This window comes from Mauremys reevesii, linkage group 2 (assembly GCF_016161935.1).
Source record: "Mauremys reevesii isolate NIE-2019 linkage group 2, ASM1616193v1, whole genome shotgun sequence".
In the NCBI taxonomy this organism is placed as follows: Eukaryota; Metazoa; Chordata; order Testudines; family Geoemydidae; genus Mauremys; species Mauremys reevesii.
In genome coordinates this window covers 78,511,614-78,527,077 of record NC_052624.1, presented here as the reverse complement: position 1 = coordinate 78,527,077, position 15,464 = coordinate 78,511,614, and the positions used below count along the sequence as shown (strand labels likewise).

General features: G+C 43.4%; 2 protein-coding genes across 11 annotated transcripts in view; one reads left to right on the top strand and one right to left on the bottom strand.

Moving 5' to 3' along the window:
- The window catches only part of NEK11 (NIMA related kinase 11), a 168,380-nt gene extending 165,159 nt beyond the window's left edge, over window positions 1-3,221 (bottom strand). For 6 of the 9 annotated variants that reach the window (XM_039524106.1, XM_039524112.1, XM_039524109.1 and 3 more), the window contains exon 1: window positions 2,752-2,881. The gene's annotated coding sequence lies outside the window, so the exon portion shown is untranslated. Of the gene's footprint in view, window positions 1-2,751; window positions 2,883-3,009 lie in introns of those variants that run through there. The other 3 variants (XM_039524107.1, XM_039524108.1, XM_039524113.1) reach the window with 3 other exon arrangements.
- Window positions 3,222-3,483: 262 nt separating this feature from the next.
- ASTE1 (asteroid homolog 1) lies at window positions 3,484-13,490 on the top strand. Of its 2 annotated transcripts, XM_039524103.1 has the most exons (6): window positions 3,484-3,961; window positions 4,064-5,395; window positions 7,350-7,409; window positions 8,408-8,621; window positions 10,287-10,476; window positions 11,717-13,490. In XM_039524103.1, the coding sequence occupies exons 2-6, from the start codon at window positions 4,082-4,084 to the stop codon at window positions 12,015-12,017; spliced, it is 2,079 nt and encodes a 692-aa protein (XP_039380037.1). In that variant the 5' UTR covers window positions 3,484-3,961; window positions 4,064-4,081; the 3' UTR covers window positions 12,018-13,490. The 2 variants fall into 2 exon arrangements, with proteins under 2 accessions (XP_039380037.1, XP_039380038.1); XM_039524104.1 differs by lacking the exon at window positions 7,350-7,409 and having other exon boundaries at window positions 11,717-12,870.
- The last annotated feature ends 1,974 nt before the right edge of the window (window positions 13,491-15,464 follow it).

The window sequence follows — 15,464 nt, the reverse complement described above, 5'->3', positions numbered from 1 at the left end:
TCATTCTGTGACCACAGGCTCTGTGTCTGAAGGTTCCCCAGATGTGCCCCCCATCCCACAGCTGACATGTCCATAACCAGGGACAAGGAAGGCTGTGGGCTGTGGAAGAGGACTCCTCCACACACCGCTCAGGGGTCAAGCCACCAGTGAAGGGAGGTGAGGACCTGTCCCAGCACTGTGACCACTGAATTCAAGTTGTCGTGCCCCGGGCAGTAAGCTGAGGCAAGCCATGCCTGCAATGGCCTGCAGCTCCCATTGGCCGGGAACGGCGAGTACTTGTGGCACCTTAGAGACTAACAAATTTATTTGAGCATAAGCTTTCGTGGGCTACTCCCCACTTCATCGGATGCATGTAGTGGAAAATACAGTAGGAAGATATATATATACACAGAGAACATGAAACAATGGGTGTGACCATACACACTATAAAGAGAGTGATCAGTTAAGGTGAGCTATTATCAGCAGGAGAGAAAAAGAACTGTTTGTAGCGGTAATGAAAATAGCCCATTTCCAGCAATTGACAAGGAGATGTAAGGAAAAACTGTGTGGGGTGGGGGGCGGGGGGTGAGAATAAGCATGGGGAAATAGTTTTACTTTGTGTAATGGCCCATCCAATCCGTGTCTTTATTCAAGCCTAGTTTGATGGTGTCCAATTTGCAAATTAATTCCAATTCAGCAGTCTCTTGTTGGAGTCTGTTTGTGAACTTTTTTTGTTGTAATATTGCGACTTTTAGGTCTGTAATCGAGTGGCCAGGAAGATTGAAGTGTTCTCCAACTGATTTTTGAATGTTATAATTCTTGACGTCTGATTTGTGTCCATGTATTCTTTTATGTAGAGACTGTCCTGTTTGGCCAATGTACATGACAGAGGGGCATTGCTGGCACATGATGGCATATATCACATTGGTAGATGTGCAGGTGAATGAGCCCCTGATGGCGTGGCTGATGTGATTAGGTCCTGTGATGGTATCCCCTGAATAGATATGTGGACAGAGTTGGCAGCGGGCTTTGTTGCAAGGATTGGTTCTTGGGTTAGTGTTTTTGTTGTGTGGTGTGTGGTTGATGGTGAGTATTCGCTTCAGGTTTGGGGGTTGTCTGTAAGAAAGGACTGACCTGTCTCCCAAGGTAAACAAAGTGTCTCATGGCCCGCCAGGGGCTTACCCTGAACAAGCCACGGAACCAAGTTTAGAAACCCCTGCTTTAGACTGTGCACCCTGGGCCTGGTGGTACACCCACGGGATCCAGAATGGCCACTGAGTTGGTCCCTGCTATTGCACCAGCCGTGGCCCTACCCCTACTTCAGGGCATCCATGGCCTGACCAGTCCTGGTCCCGTTCCAAGTACCTAGACCCTGCCTCCAAGCCCAAGGAACGGGATTGGGACCACGAGGGTCAGGGTGGTGCCAAGCGGAGCTGAGCCAGCAAGCGGTGCCGTGAAACTGGGAAGTGGTGCCGCGAAGCTGGGGAGCTGTGCCAAGAAGCTGGAGAGCGGTGCCGTAAGGCTGGGGAGCGGTGCCATGACCTGGTGTGGTTTTGTGACCTAGAGTGGTGTCGCGACCTGGAGCTAATTGGGGACGGTGAGCAGCGCCAGGACCGGTGCTGGTGCCAGGTCCAGGCCATGCTCCTTTGCACATAGTTGTGCAAAATTATAGGTTTTAAGCAATTTTTTTGAGTTTTATCTATTTAAATTTTCACAATTGTGGGAAATTATGGGCTGGTCAGCCAATAATTATTTAATGATAGTAGACCTTGAGATTCAAAATGTTAAAGCTTTACATTAAAACATGAATTCTCAACATCACATGTCAAAATATATAAAGTAAATAGCTTTAAAATAAACTCTAATATGTTCTCAAGCAGCATTTTTCTCACTTTGCCTATCTGTAAATTTCTATTATTATTGATGGAACTATTTTTTCATGGGTTTGTGTGTAAACAGTGAAATTGACATTTACCTACATTTACCAAACACAAATCTAATCCTTCCAAGCCTACTTAGAACAGAGTCTTTAAATGATTAAGAGTATGGAACATCTTCCATATGAGGAGAGATTAAAAAGACTGGGACTGTTCAGCTTGGAAAAAAGATGACGGGGGGGGAGGGGGACGAGCAGGATATGATGGAACTCTATAAAATCATGAATGGTGTAGAGAAAGTGAATGGGGAAGTGTTATTCATCTCTTCACATAACACAAGAACCAGGGGTCTGCCAACGAAATTGACAGGCAGCCTACTAATAGCTTTAAAACAAACAAAAGGCAGTACTACTTCACACAACGCACAGTTAACCTGTGGAACTTGTTGCCAGGGGATGTTGTGAAAACCAAAACTACAACTGGGTTAAAAAAATAATTAAATAAGTTCCTGGAGGATAGCTCCATCGGTGACTGTCAGCCAAGACAATCAGGATCACAACCCCATGCTCTGGGCACCCCTAAGCTTCTGACACCAAGGGACGGCTCACTCAATGACTGCCTGCTCCGCCCCTTCCCTCTGGGGCATCTGGCACTGTCAGGACAGGCAACTGGGCTGGAAGGGCCATTGGTCTGACCCAGTGTGGCCAGTCTCATGATCGCGCCCGTGGTCGCAAGGCCTGTCCCCAGCAGCACCCAGCGCTCGCGGCTGGGCTGGGGCAGCAGGGCACGGCCAGGCGCCCTCCAGCCCACCCCCGGTGCCGGTGTCTCTGGGGGTGTGCGCGTGGGGGGACGAGCGGAGCTACGCCGGACACGTGGGGGGGGCACGCCCATTTACCTTCTCATCCCCGCCCCCGGCCCAGACGAGGAGGGGGCGCGGGTCCCACCCCTGCGTCCCAGTCGGGCTCTCCGTGCACGGCCCGCTCCGCCCTCCCGCTAGCGCCTCTCGGAGCCCGGCCTGTCCCCTCCCCCCGCATGTGTTTGGGACCGGTCTCCTGGAGACGCCGCGCTGCCCGACGGGATACAGGCCCCCAGGGCGGACCCAACCAGCCCCCAGCGAGAACCCGAGCTGGCTGGTCACGTGACCCAGCGGTACCTCCTCTTCCCTGGTCGCATAGAAACGGACGTCAATAGTACCCGCCGATGAGCGATTAAACAGTGACGCAATAGGGTGGGCGTGGCTTCACCACACGTGATTCCCGTGTCCTCCTATCTTGATGCCTCTCATCCCCTCCCCCCCGGAAGTGGCGGCTGTTTGCTGGGCACGGGGTCGTGTCTGGAGGGGCGGCACCGGCGGGTCCCTTATACGGCGGCACAGGGCGAACCTCCCTCCAGCAGCCGCTGGCGTTTCCCTGGGGCCGGAGGGAGGCAGGGGGTGGCGCGCGCACCCGAGTGCGATTTAACGGCCAGTAGCACGAGCCCCTCTGGCCGCGCTCGCGCTCCGGGGCAGGCTCCGCGGGAGAACGAGGCACCGCTCGTGTCTGCCCGTCTAGTCACCGCCCCGCCGGGCAGGCACCCTCCGGGCCGGAGCCAGGCCTTGTCGGCTCCTGAGCGGTGACGGGCCCCGGCTGGCTGGGTGAGGCGTCCCCGCACCGGGACTGTCTCTCCCCGAGCGGGCCGCGAGTTACATAATACATGGGGGGCGGGGTCTCCTCCTGTGCGTGTCTAGTTCAGTGTCACAGCGGCTGAGGGCGGCTTAACAACAACGTATGTAATTTATGGACCAACTCAGCCATGTACACACAGCCCCTGCTCCGGTGGGGATCACTGAATACGACTGCACCGAAAGGCTGGAGGACAGAAGGGGGCGCAGTTCCCTTTTCTGATGTGTAACTTTCAGTGCCCCTGGATGGCACTAGAAAAGTCAGTTGGCATCGTTAGCTCCAAGTCACATGGGGGTGGGGTAGTGCAATTCTAGCAGCTGTAGTTCAAAACAAGTTGGCCTGTCAGGGAAAAAGCCATACGTAAACAGCGTACATCACTTCCTTTTGCCCCGGGGGAAAGGTTTGTAACAGTCACTTTTGGACTCAGAGGTATCAGGAATTGAGGTAAGTGGACAGCGCTAGTGTGTATTGATCTGATCATTAGTCTAGAGGTGAGGTTTTGTGCACTGTACTTGAAAATTAAATTGTTCATTTGTTTGACTACAGGTGTTACAGGTTAAGAGCATGGGCATCCATGGATTAATGAGCTATGTGGGAGAGCACAAGCAGTTCTTCACTGATCTACAATTAAGGAACACAAAAATAATCATTGATGGAAATAATTTGTTTCATCGGCTTTATTTTGAATCAAATCTAGACCTCCAACATGGAGGGGATTATGATTCTTTTACAGATATTGTACACAAGTTTTTTGAAACTTTGTCCGTATGCAAAATATACCCATATGTTGTGTTGGATGGAGGGTGTGACTTGTCGGATAAGAAGTTTGTGACATTAAAAGAAAGAGCCCGGGATAAGATCCAGGTAGCATATTCCATCTCTAGAGGTGGTGGTGGAAGCGTGCTACCCCTGCTCACCAGAGAAGTTTTCAAGCAAGCCTTGACCAAATTAGAAGTGCCTTTTGTCCAGTGCTTCTCAGAAGCAGATAGGGATATTGTGTCATTGGCTAATCATTGGAACTGTCCCGTATTAACTTTAGACAGTGACTTTTGTATTTTTGATTTGAAAGCTGGGTATTGCCCTCTGAATTACTTTCAGTGGAGAAACCTTTGCACCTGTGAAGGCACACTGGACTGCTACATTCCAGCTCGATGCTTCTCTTTAGAGAGACTGTGCAGCCACTTCAGTCATATGAACAAAGCCCTTCTTCCTCTCTTTGCTGTAATGAATGGTAATGATTACATTAATCTGCCAGCTCTGGAGACATTCTTCAGCAAGGTGCGCCTGCCAGTTGGAGGCTCTGGCTGGAGCGGGAGGAAGCATGTCCGCATTCAGGGACTTCTAAACTGGTTATCCCGTTTTGCTGACCCCACAGAGGCTATAGCCAATGTTCTGAAATATCTTAAAAAGCATGAGAGAGAAGAAATAAGGGAGCTTCTGTGCGCTTCCATGGAGGAATATGAAGAGTCTGATGTGAATCTTGAGGATTTTTTTCAGAATGGAAACTTTGACTCTCAGGTGACCAGGAAATTAGAGTTACCACAATGGATGCTTGAGGCTTTGGCAAAAGGTCATTTGTCTCCATTCATTAGTGATGCCCTTCTATTAAGAAGAACAATCCTTCATGTTCAGGTGGAGAACATGCAGAGGCCTAGTGCTCACACAGTTGCCTTACCCATTCGTCAAGTCATCTATGGGTTACTTCTGAATGCCTCTCAAAATTCTGAAGTTACTTCCCCAAGTAAGCAGTCCAACAAGCTGCCAATTGTCCGTGAATTTGATAGAAGCCAAAAGACTCTTAAAAAATCCTTTGTTCCAACAACAATGTTGCCTCGGGATTTTTGTGAAGACCATCGCCCTTTGGCCACATTAACTGAGGTATGGTTGTCAGAACAGATATCCTGGATAATAATCAATGTTGTGAGTGTAATAGGGGGAAAAAAAACTTGTCAATCCAGACAGCTTAGTACTAGATATAGTACGTACAAGTGACTTCTATAAGACTGCTCATGGTAATAAGCACTACATGCATTACTAAAGTGTAGGGTCATAGTCTTTGGTATGCAGCATTCAGAGATGTTACAATTACACAATTATTTTAGTTTCCTTTTTAAAAAGGAACACTTGACAAGTTATAGGCAGAGGTGATAGAGGCCTATATTTAATTTTGCCTAAAACTTTCCCTTATAATCCTATTTTATTTGCATTCAATTTTGTCAAACTAACTCTTTAGGCCAGAGCTTTCAGAGCAGAAACTTAAAAAAAAAACAAAAAAAAAAACCTGCATGAGGAGTAATCCTTGATTTAAGAGCTGCTTTTTTTTTTTTTTTTTTTTTTGGTCATGAAAATTTATCCAGGTTTGGTCAAGCTATACACTTCAGGAAAAACAGTCACAAGCTATACTGAGTATATATTAGAGCAGGGGTCAGCAACCTTTCAGAAGTGCTGTGCCGAGTCTTCATTTATTCACTCTGATTTAAGGTTTCGTGTGCCAGCTATACATTTTAGTGTTTTTAGAAGGTCTCTTTCTATAAGTCTATAATATATAACTAAACTATTATTGTATGTAAAGTAAATAGGTTTTTAAAATGTTTGTTTCATTTTAAATTAAAATGCAGAGCCCCCCCGGACTGGTGGCCAGGACCCAGGCAGCGTGAGTGCCACTGAAAATCAGCTTGTGTGCCGCAGGTTGCCTACCCCTGTGTTAGAGGCTTTCTGTTAAAATCTCTAATTCATCTGCACTGAGCAAACTTCAGTCCCCCCAGTTCTCTGTGTGCCATCTGCAGCGAGTATACTTCTAGTTCCATAGAGCTCCCTACATGGCTCCAGACAGTACATGGACAAAGCAGCAGCTAAAGAAAACATTTTGGGGTAGAGAAGGAAACAGTTCTAGTCTCAGTTCTTCTATTGACTAGGGGTAGCAATCCTGTGTGGTTTAGTCACTATTGATCAAGGCCTTGTAACCCCTATCTCTAGAGGAAGGAAAAAAATCTCTCTCATCCCCGTTTAAAGGGTACATAACTGTGAGGTTGCACAAGGTCACTTTGGGGAGAGCTAGGAATAGAATCTGGTTCTAATATGGTAGACTCAAGTCCCATCCACTGCCCGCTCCACCTTTCAAAATGAATGCTCCAGAGCTGCGTTTGGCAATGCTGTATGTAACTATTAAAATATATTGGCAAAGTATGTACGTCTCCTGTTAGGGAGGAAATGGAGGGGACACCATGAAAAAATAGCAGCCTATGACCATTACCATTTATTCCTTTAGCCCAACTGGTGCTATGGCTCTCAGGGGACCTGCATTCAAACCCTGCTGCTGACCCATGTACATTTGTTTTCATTTTTCTTTAAGGAAACTGCATACAAAAACCTTTAAGTGAACGTTAAGGTTGCAGAGTCAAGCAAGCACAAGTTAGGAAATGTCCATGCAACTTTAATTTGTCTCCTTGTATAGGCACTGTGCTAGTCTTTAATTTAATTACCATACTCGTGTGTTCTAGGACCCATCCTGCCTTGGTCAGTGCATAGGGTAGACCATAAATGAAGCAAAGGGTTGCAGGGAGAGAAAAAGATGTTCTTGCATTTTTAGCATTGGATTTGTGCCTAACAGCACTGGGTTCTTTTCTCCTCTACTGCAGACTTCCTGTCTGATAATGAGTAGGGCCCTACCAAAGTCATGGTCCATTTTGATCAATTTCACAGCCAGAGGCTTTTTAAATTGGTCAATTTCACATTTTCAGCTGTGTGCATCTGAAATTTCAGAGTGTTGTAACCATGAGGGTCCCAACCCAAAAGATACCCAGAAGTGGATCTTATCTCACCCACACCCCAGGAGCTGCCATGCAAGGAAAGAAGAAGTGCTGTCATTCCTCAGCCCAGCAGGGAGTTGCAGGTAGGAGCACCCTGGCTGGGGCACTTCCAGGAGCAGAGGCATATTAGACCCACCTCCACAAGTCTCCTCCAGCTGCAGGAACCGCCTGGGTTGGAACTTCCTGCAGCAGGGGAAGACACTCAGAGGTGGGTCTGATCTCCCTGAGAGCAACCATGCAGTGGAAGGATAAGTCCTCTCCCTTCCCAGACCAGCTGGGACTTGCAGCTAGGAGGCCCCTGGCTGGGGCACTCCCAATAGCGAGGGAGAGCAGATTTCACTGGGAAGGGCTTATTTCACAGTCCATGAAATTTTTCATGGCCATGAAATTGGTAGGGCCCTAATAATGTGCAAGACTATAATTCATGTATATACAGCTGAACTAAGGTTGCACAGGCTCCTAATATACAATTGCAATCTTTTAATGAAGTTTTTTTGTATATAAATACACAGTTTGTACCAGTGTTACTGTAATGGCTTAGAATGTTTTTAAACAAGTTAAGTCTCATTTACTAGTCAATTTCTGAAGCTAGATTTTCACATGTGCATTGAGAGCTTATACAGTACAGGTGATAACTGCAGTTCTCTGCCAAAATCCATGTAGCAGATTCTACTGGGAGTATAGATCAATGCTATGGATAGTAGCACAAGTTTACAACCTATGGTGCAATGCTAACCCCTGAAATGCAGGTGATGCAGAACTGACACCCTCTAGGATATAGCCAAAGCAGGTGGTTTTGAATGCATAATAAATGGCTAGATTTTCAATGTGCTCAGCTCCTAACTCCATTTAGGCACCTAACTGGAACACTTCCAAAAAATTTGACCCTTGAAAGATAATAGGAAATAGATTAAATATCATTCCAAAACTATTCATTCTACTGAATGATCTGTTAAGTCACATTAACACAGAAGTCATTTGCCTTTGGGTGAAGATGGCAAATAAGTGTAGATGGACTTTCTTACAGCAAAATAAAGCCAGACCTCTTCACCTTGTATCCAAAATTATGACTTTTTGGCAGGTGCCCAGATCAGATCGGCTAAAACTTCTGTTGGAGACATTAGGAGTGAAAGCCAGCATCCTACAACCCATCCCCAGTCCCTTGTGGCTCCCTGTTGCTGTAACCTGCTACTGGATGCGTTACTCAGAACCCAAAGTGAAATTGCATCATTTACAGGCATTACTTCTAGGAATGGTATTTGGGGAATTGCACAAGACAACAACAAGTAGCCCAGGTAGGTCCCCAAAGAACTAAAAACTTTACATGTTTCTAGATGTTTCATATTTATATGCAAATCTACATTCTAGCCCCAGTTTCCCCTTTTGTTTTTGTAAGGACTCTCCACTTCCATCGGAATTAGTGGTGATTTACACTCTACCCTCAGCACTCAATTTATACATTGGTGAAGATGAGAGGCAGTGCTGTGTTGCAGTTAGGACTGAGGGACTTGAAGTTAAACTCTGACTTCTATTCCCAACTTGTGTGTTTGGGAAAGACATCTAACTTACCTGTGCCTCAGTTGCCTATCTTTAAATGGGTAAAATCCATATTGACTTTGTCAAGTGGTGTTGGCATTTGTGTGCTTCAGGTATACTATAAAAGTGCAAAATATTTTTTTCAGACTTGCATACACATGCATCAAATGTTGCTACTTCTATAAGACTGTTTTATTACTCAGTAATGAACTTTTACTAAAGTCAGTTTGTACTTACAGGAAACATTGTTCATGTGCGAGTCTAAAATTCTAATTCAAAGCAGACTCAATAGGGAAGCTTTGAAAGCGAAGCTATTGCCTCTCTTCCTCATACTTTCAGAACTTCATACTTTATGGAAGGGGAAATACGAATAGAAATTTGGCCACAGAAACTGTCAGTATCAGTAAGAATAAATAAAATCCTGTATTGAGAGAGTTATCTAAACAGGTAAGTCCAAGAGACTAAGCAAACTTAGTACTGGCAGCTGCTAGGCATTGAGGTTCTACTTCAGATTATAAATTCTAGGGCAGGAATAGTCTGTGTACACAGTGCTTGGCACAATGGGGTCCTGATCTCTAATTGGGCGCTCTAGGCACTACTGATTATATTAATCTCTTATTTTTTTAAAGTCAGAGCCTTAACCTATATTTTAGCAAGAAGCCAGAACATTCCGGATTAATGTTAAAACTAATTAACTTGGCCTGTTGTGACTGGGTATTTCGTCACAGGTATTATGCACAATGATCAGCTATAATCTTTACACACATCTAAACTCAGAACTGGTAGGTTTTGTTTGCTTTTGCTGGTTTATGATTAAACCTATTGGAAATGTTACTTTACTAATTTGTTATGCAAATGCCATGCTAAACAATTAGTACTTCAGGTTTAAATCCTGTTTAAGGCAGGGGTTTTTCCCCAAAACATGAGGAAAGCTATCTTAATACTGCAAAAGTAGCAAGATTTCAGTGTTTGATATTAAAGTTAAAAGGTTGTGGGGAGAGGTTTTTAGGTAACATAATATACCAGTCTTAGATTTAGGAGGAATTCCTGATTGTATGGGAGGAGGACAGGGTTATGGATTACAGAAACTGGGCAGGCAATTCTCAAATGCTTCTCGTTAACCTGACACATAGTGGGATTTTTTTTTAAAGATTTTCCAGTTGGCCCACAACACAAGTATGTGCACTCTTAGACACATAATTGAGCCAGCAAATATTGAATTCTTGTTTCAGTCTCATGGCTTTTGGTACTTGAACAGTAACAATTTAAGACACTTGAAAACAGATTACTTCAGATACTCCCGATACTCAGTGTTTAGAGGTTCACGGGCACCATTAATTGTACATACCAATCATTCTTTGTATAGGAGAATGCATAGGAACCTCTAGAAAAAACCCTTATTTTCTTGTCCATTCATAATCTAGATCCTGCAGTTTTCCATGTCAAAGATAAAATGATCTATGACCAGTTTCTAAAATGGAAAGAAAAGAATTTTCAGAAATTACTGGATTTAGACACAGCACACACTTTCTGCCAGTGGCAGTGCTGCCTCCAGATGGGATTGCATCTCAACCAGCTACTCTCTACTCCTCTCCCTGAACCAGACTTAACTCGGTAAGAACCTGTAAGAGACCAGCCTTCTTCACAAGGTGCTCCAAATACAAAGCACCCTCACATTGTGTTTTGTATTATACCTGCTGTGCCTCTGGAATGTAAGCTCCTTGGGCAAGGGACCTTTTAAATTTGGTATAGTTCATATTCTGTTTTATAGCACTAGTACTCTGCCGCTTAATAAATGTTAAGTTTCTAATGTTTCAGCAAATTCATGTTTTTTGGTAACTACTACATATAAAATTCCAATATAAAAAATCTTTTGAACCAAAATATAATTAAAATGTTACCCTTAATGCTTTAGTACATACTGTGACTGAATTCAAGACGTGTAAAAATTGGAAAGTTCAGGCCTGATCTTGCACACCCTTTCTGAGGCCAATGAAATGACTTTAAGATCAGAACTAAAGTATGTAAACATGTATGCATCACTAGCTGAGACAGACAACTAGGAGACTGCATAATGTAGAAGTGCATCAAGGAAGGGAAAAGGTACAATAAATTGAAAAAAATCAGAGTAAAAGTCTGGAAATCACTGGCATGATGATCCTAAGCATTTTCACTTGAGCAAAATTCTTAATCTTCTGTAGTAACAGGTATACACACAAATATGATTTCTATCTAGGATCTGTATTTTCAGTGTTAAATTTGATTTTCAACATCCCTCATTAGATGCAAGTCTTATGTAGGGTTAAAAATGCACTTTACTCAAATTCAGCTCAAATATTCAAGGTGCTGTTAAAAGCAGTTTCTCTTCCTTAGACAAGTGAGTTCTGCACTTCTTGTTACTTGAATAGATGTGTAAAGTTCTTTCCACTATATTCGTGTCTAGGTCTATATAGTGCTCAAATGAAAAAGCACGCATTGAAGATACAAGTTATCTATATCAGCTAATTCCCAGCAACTAGTATCTACTAAAGTAATTGATTTTTCTTTTGATTAAACCCAAAACAATTTTAAAAAATTGAGTTGTCACCTGAAATTTCTTTGGCTTTATTGTGCCTGCTGGTTCTAAAAAACAATAAAATTAAGAAATATAGTAATAATGTAAGTATGTACCTGCAGACAAGCTGGATTTGAACTTATGAAGATGCCTTTGGGATTGTTTCTTTAAAAGGCTTTTATTTAAAGAGTTCATATTCAGTGATTATGTAGTTTGTATTGCTTTTTCCACTAAACAGTATAGTTTTGCTAGCTATAGTTCAATATGATTCTAAATTTAATCTTTCCTTCCTTTGGGCAGGCTTTATTGTGGGACCCTTGTGCATAGACTATGCAAAGAGCTTAAATCAGCACATGGAGCAGAGAATCTGCTTATCTCATCTCCAAAGATGAGCCAGCTTTATTGTGATCTGCTCCATGCAGTAAAGTCAACTGTACCTCCAGACTTCTTCCAGGAGACAACCAAGACAACCAAATCCTGCAAGGAAAAGAACAAGCAAGCCACTAGTCAAGCAGAGACTACCAGACAGCATGCTACATTGGAAGCTCAGCCTTTCTGTGATGTTAACAATAGGTTTGCATCACTAATGGTGGAAGACTGAAAGCAGCACATACATGACATTCAAATAATTCTGCCTTGTGAATGGATCACAGTTACAATGAAGTGGGTGAACTGCATTGGAACGTAACTGGCCTTTTTACAAAACTTGATTCACATGGATCAATTTTTAGAATGAATCTTGCTACAGTGATTTTTTTCCCTATAAATAACGTTCTTATAGGATACTGTCTGAACTTTCCAAAAATGGTCAGTCATTTGATGTCCTTGAATACAACAGAGGAAATGAAATTTACAATTTTAAAGTAAAGCAGTAAGAGGACACTACTCTTCCCATCCCTCCAACCACCATTTGCAAAAAACACACACACGAAAACCACGCCATCACAACTACATACTAGACATGGAAAGCTAATCACAAATTTAATTTTGCAAGGCCAGCGTCCACCAGTGAGATTTAAAAAAAAAAAGTTTCCAAGGGCGGAAACATGGGCCCCTGACTTCCGTTGACTTTCAGTGGAAGTTGGGCCATCTGCTGTGCCTCTGGTATTCTGGTTTCTGAACTGTTGGGGAAAGAAACTGGAACTTATCCTTTTCTTCTCCTGTGTTTCTCTTAACAAGAAACAGGTTTAGATAGTCACTACCAAGCCTGAATGCTACCACCTAAAGTAGACTTTTTTCTTTTATCAAGTACCTTTGATACACCCCCCCCAAGAGACTGTCAAGCAAGGGTCTTTTCCCAGAAGATTCCAAAAATAAAGGAATGTTAAAATAAAGATTCATTTTAAATAAAGATGTTTTAAATAAATTATTTATGCATATAGGTTTGACAGTCTCTATCTGATTTGGTTTCTGACATACTCCTGCAGTAAGATAGCTAGTATTTACTACTCTTGTTCCCTTTCAAGAATTAATGTGATGTTTCTCTCTCTCAAGGTTATAAAGGTTTTTAGATCATTACCTGTATCTTTAGTCAGAGTTGTGTCCACTGTTCATCAGAAAGAACTTACCTTACAGTAACTCTGGTTGAGATGTGTTGTCCACGCAGGTTGCCCGCTTGGGGCACATGCATCCCTTGTGCACAAGATGAGATTCTTTTGGATAGCAGTATCCATTAGGACCATGGCTGCACCCCGAGAACCCTCACAACCATTGTAGCCCAGGGCATAAGGGGTGGGGGCAGCCTCAACCACTTCAGTTCTTTTGCCAATAAAGACTCAAATTAGTGGGACAGAGGGGAGGTCAAGGAATGTGTGTGGACAATGCATCTTGAAGAACCTTGGTGCTGTAAGGTAGGTAATTGTTCTTTCAAGTGATTTCCACACCGATTCCACTCTTGGTCAGTCTTGGTGACAAGCATCCCATGCTCAGATGTGGGTAATAGGACTCCTATATAAATACTGAAGTATTGCATGCTAGCAAAGTTTGCATTTGATCTCAAGGCCTGCATGAAGGTTATAGATACATAGTAAAAGTACAAACCGAGTACAAGCACATCACCAGGCATCTCTCAGTCAATGGGATAACATTCAATGAGGTGGTGGAGGCTGCAGAGGCTCAAATCAAATTGGACCTGATATGTCCTGGGGGAATCTCTCTTTGCTAGCATGTAGCAGGTTTATGTAGAAAGTCTGAAAACCATTTAGATACCCTCATAGAAACCGTTGTCCTCTCATCCATTCACAAATGCCACAAATTCTGATGCTCTGGCTGATTTAGTCTTGTCTAGATAAGGAGACAGTGCTCTATCCAGTGTCCAATATTGGAATTTTTGCAAGAACGAGGTATGGGGAAAGACCAGCAGATGAAGAGACTGATTTATGTGAAATCATGACCTAGCTTAAGCAAGAACTGCAGATGAGGTCTACTGCTGCCTCTGTGAAAGTTCACAGAAGGAAGCTGTATCATAAGGAGCTGAATCTCCCCAACTTTGACCACCACAAAGGCTCTCTTTGAGAGGTGATGGAAGGAGCAGGCAGCCATGGGCTCAAAGGGAGGGACCCATTAAATCATCTAGTCAACACACTTCCAGAGGAGGAGGGAGTTCTGACTAGTAGAAGAGCATGGGTCAGTCCTTTCGGAAAATTCCACTGCAGTGGGGTGAGAATACCAGTGTCTGTTTTGGAAGATGGTTTGCTGAGATTGCAGCCAGATAGCTCAATGATAGTCTAAGTGACAACCTTGACTACTTTAGTGAGAGCAAATACAAATTTATGGAGCACTGTCTTCTGGAGAGGTGAGCAGTGACTGACCAAAAAAAGAAGAGTTTCCATTGCATTGGTAGATTGCATCCACCAGTTTAATGACAGGATTGCCATGGGATGCAAAAATAGTCTTATCTGCCCAACAGACACAGCAGTGACATGCTGATTTCAACCACCCTTGCAGTGAATGCAGGTGAAGTCTGGCATGCAGCATGGGGTCTAGCTCTCATGCAGGGGTGGTGGTGGGTAGGAATCCTACCAGTGCCCTCAGCTGAACTTTTTACTACTAGTGGGTAAACTACTCTCTGTATGTGAAGAGATGTACACACAGTGGGGTTCAGTCTCACAGCTATGTGAAATAAGGAATGTGAGGCAGTTAAGGCCATCCCACCCCTTATACCTTTTGGCTACTCTTTGGAAGGCTCCCTAGGTGCAGGTAGAGCCCCAATGGTCACAACTATTCAAAATAATCGGATCTGTGGCAGATATGCAATTGGTGTGGACAAACACTAGAAAAATGTAAGGATATCTATATTTGATTTCTGCACCATCTTTGGCTATGCTTACCTTTCAATCCTGGGTCTTGTAGACTATTTCTCACAGATGACAAAAATATCTGAAGTAGAGGTGATTTATCAGCATGATCTAAGTATTTGCAGATCATCTCTGAGCTGAGAGACTATCTTCTCCCATCAAAGGAAAGATGGTCAAAACTAAAGTTCTTTTCCAAAATACACAGTTAAAGACTTAAGAGTTAGTTTTATTACTTTCAGTTGTCAAACTTTCTAAGAGGATGCCTTTGCTTGGCCATCATTTTATACCTGTGATTCTTGCTTCTGTTTAGTGAAAATTTTGTACTTCACTGTTTCCACATCGTATTTTAGAGTTTGACAGATTAAATGAACCATCCCTGGATAATCACCAGTCTTCAGGATTGCCTAGAGTAGTCTTAAGTACTCAGATAGTATGGCGATGAGCATGGTATAAAAATCTGTATAGAATAAAGAACTTTAGTGGAAGGCAGCAAGCAAGGTGGTCTCAAGAAGCAAGGTTTTAGCTGCAGGCTATCACAGGAAAGCCTCATGGTAGTAAGTGAGCAAGTTGGTGCAGATGTTTATTTTGTAAAGCCCAAGATGGCAGCTATGTTGGTTATTTTGTTAAATGATGGGAGGGGGTGTCTTCTGTAAACGGTGATGAGATTGGGAAGTGCTGCATACATACAGAGAATTTATCAATAAGCTGGTTAAAAAGAGTCAACTATTTCATTCTAATGGACTGAGACCTGT

Bases quoted from the DNA above. Each gene is read 5' to 3' on its own strand.
- ASTE1 (XM_039524103.1), top strand. From the start codon at position 4,082: ATGGGCATCCATGGATTAATGAGCTATGTGGGAGAGCACAAGCAGTTC. The intron at 7,410-8,407 runs GTAGGAGCACCC...ACTTTTTGGCAG, and splicing joins AGCCCAGCAGGGAGTTGCAG to GTGCCCAGATCAGATCGGCT. The intron at 10,477-11,716 runs GTAAGAACCTGT...TCCTTTGGGCAG, and splicing joins CCTGAACCAGACTTAACTCG to GCTTTATTGTGGGACCCTTG.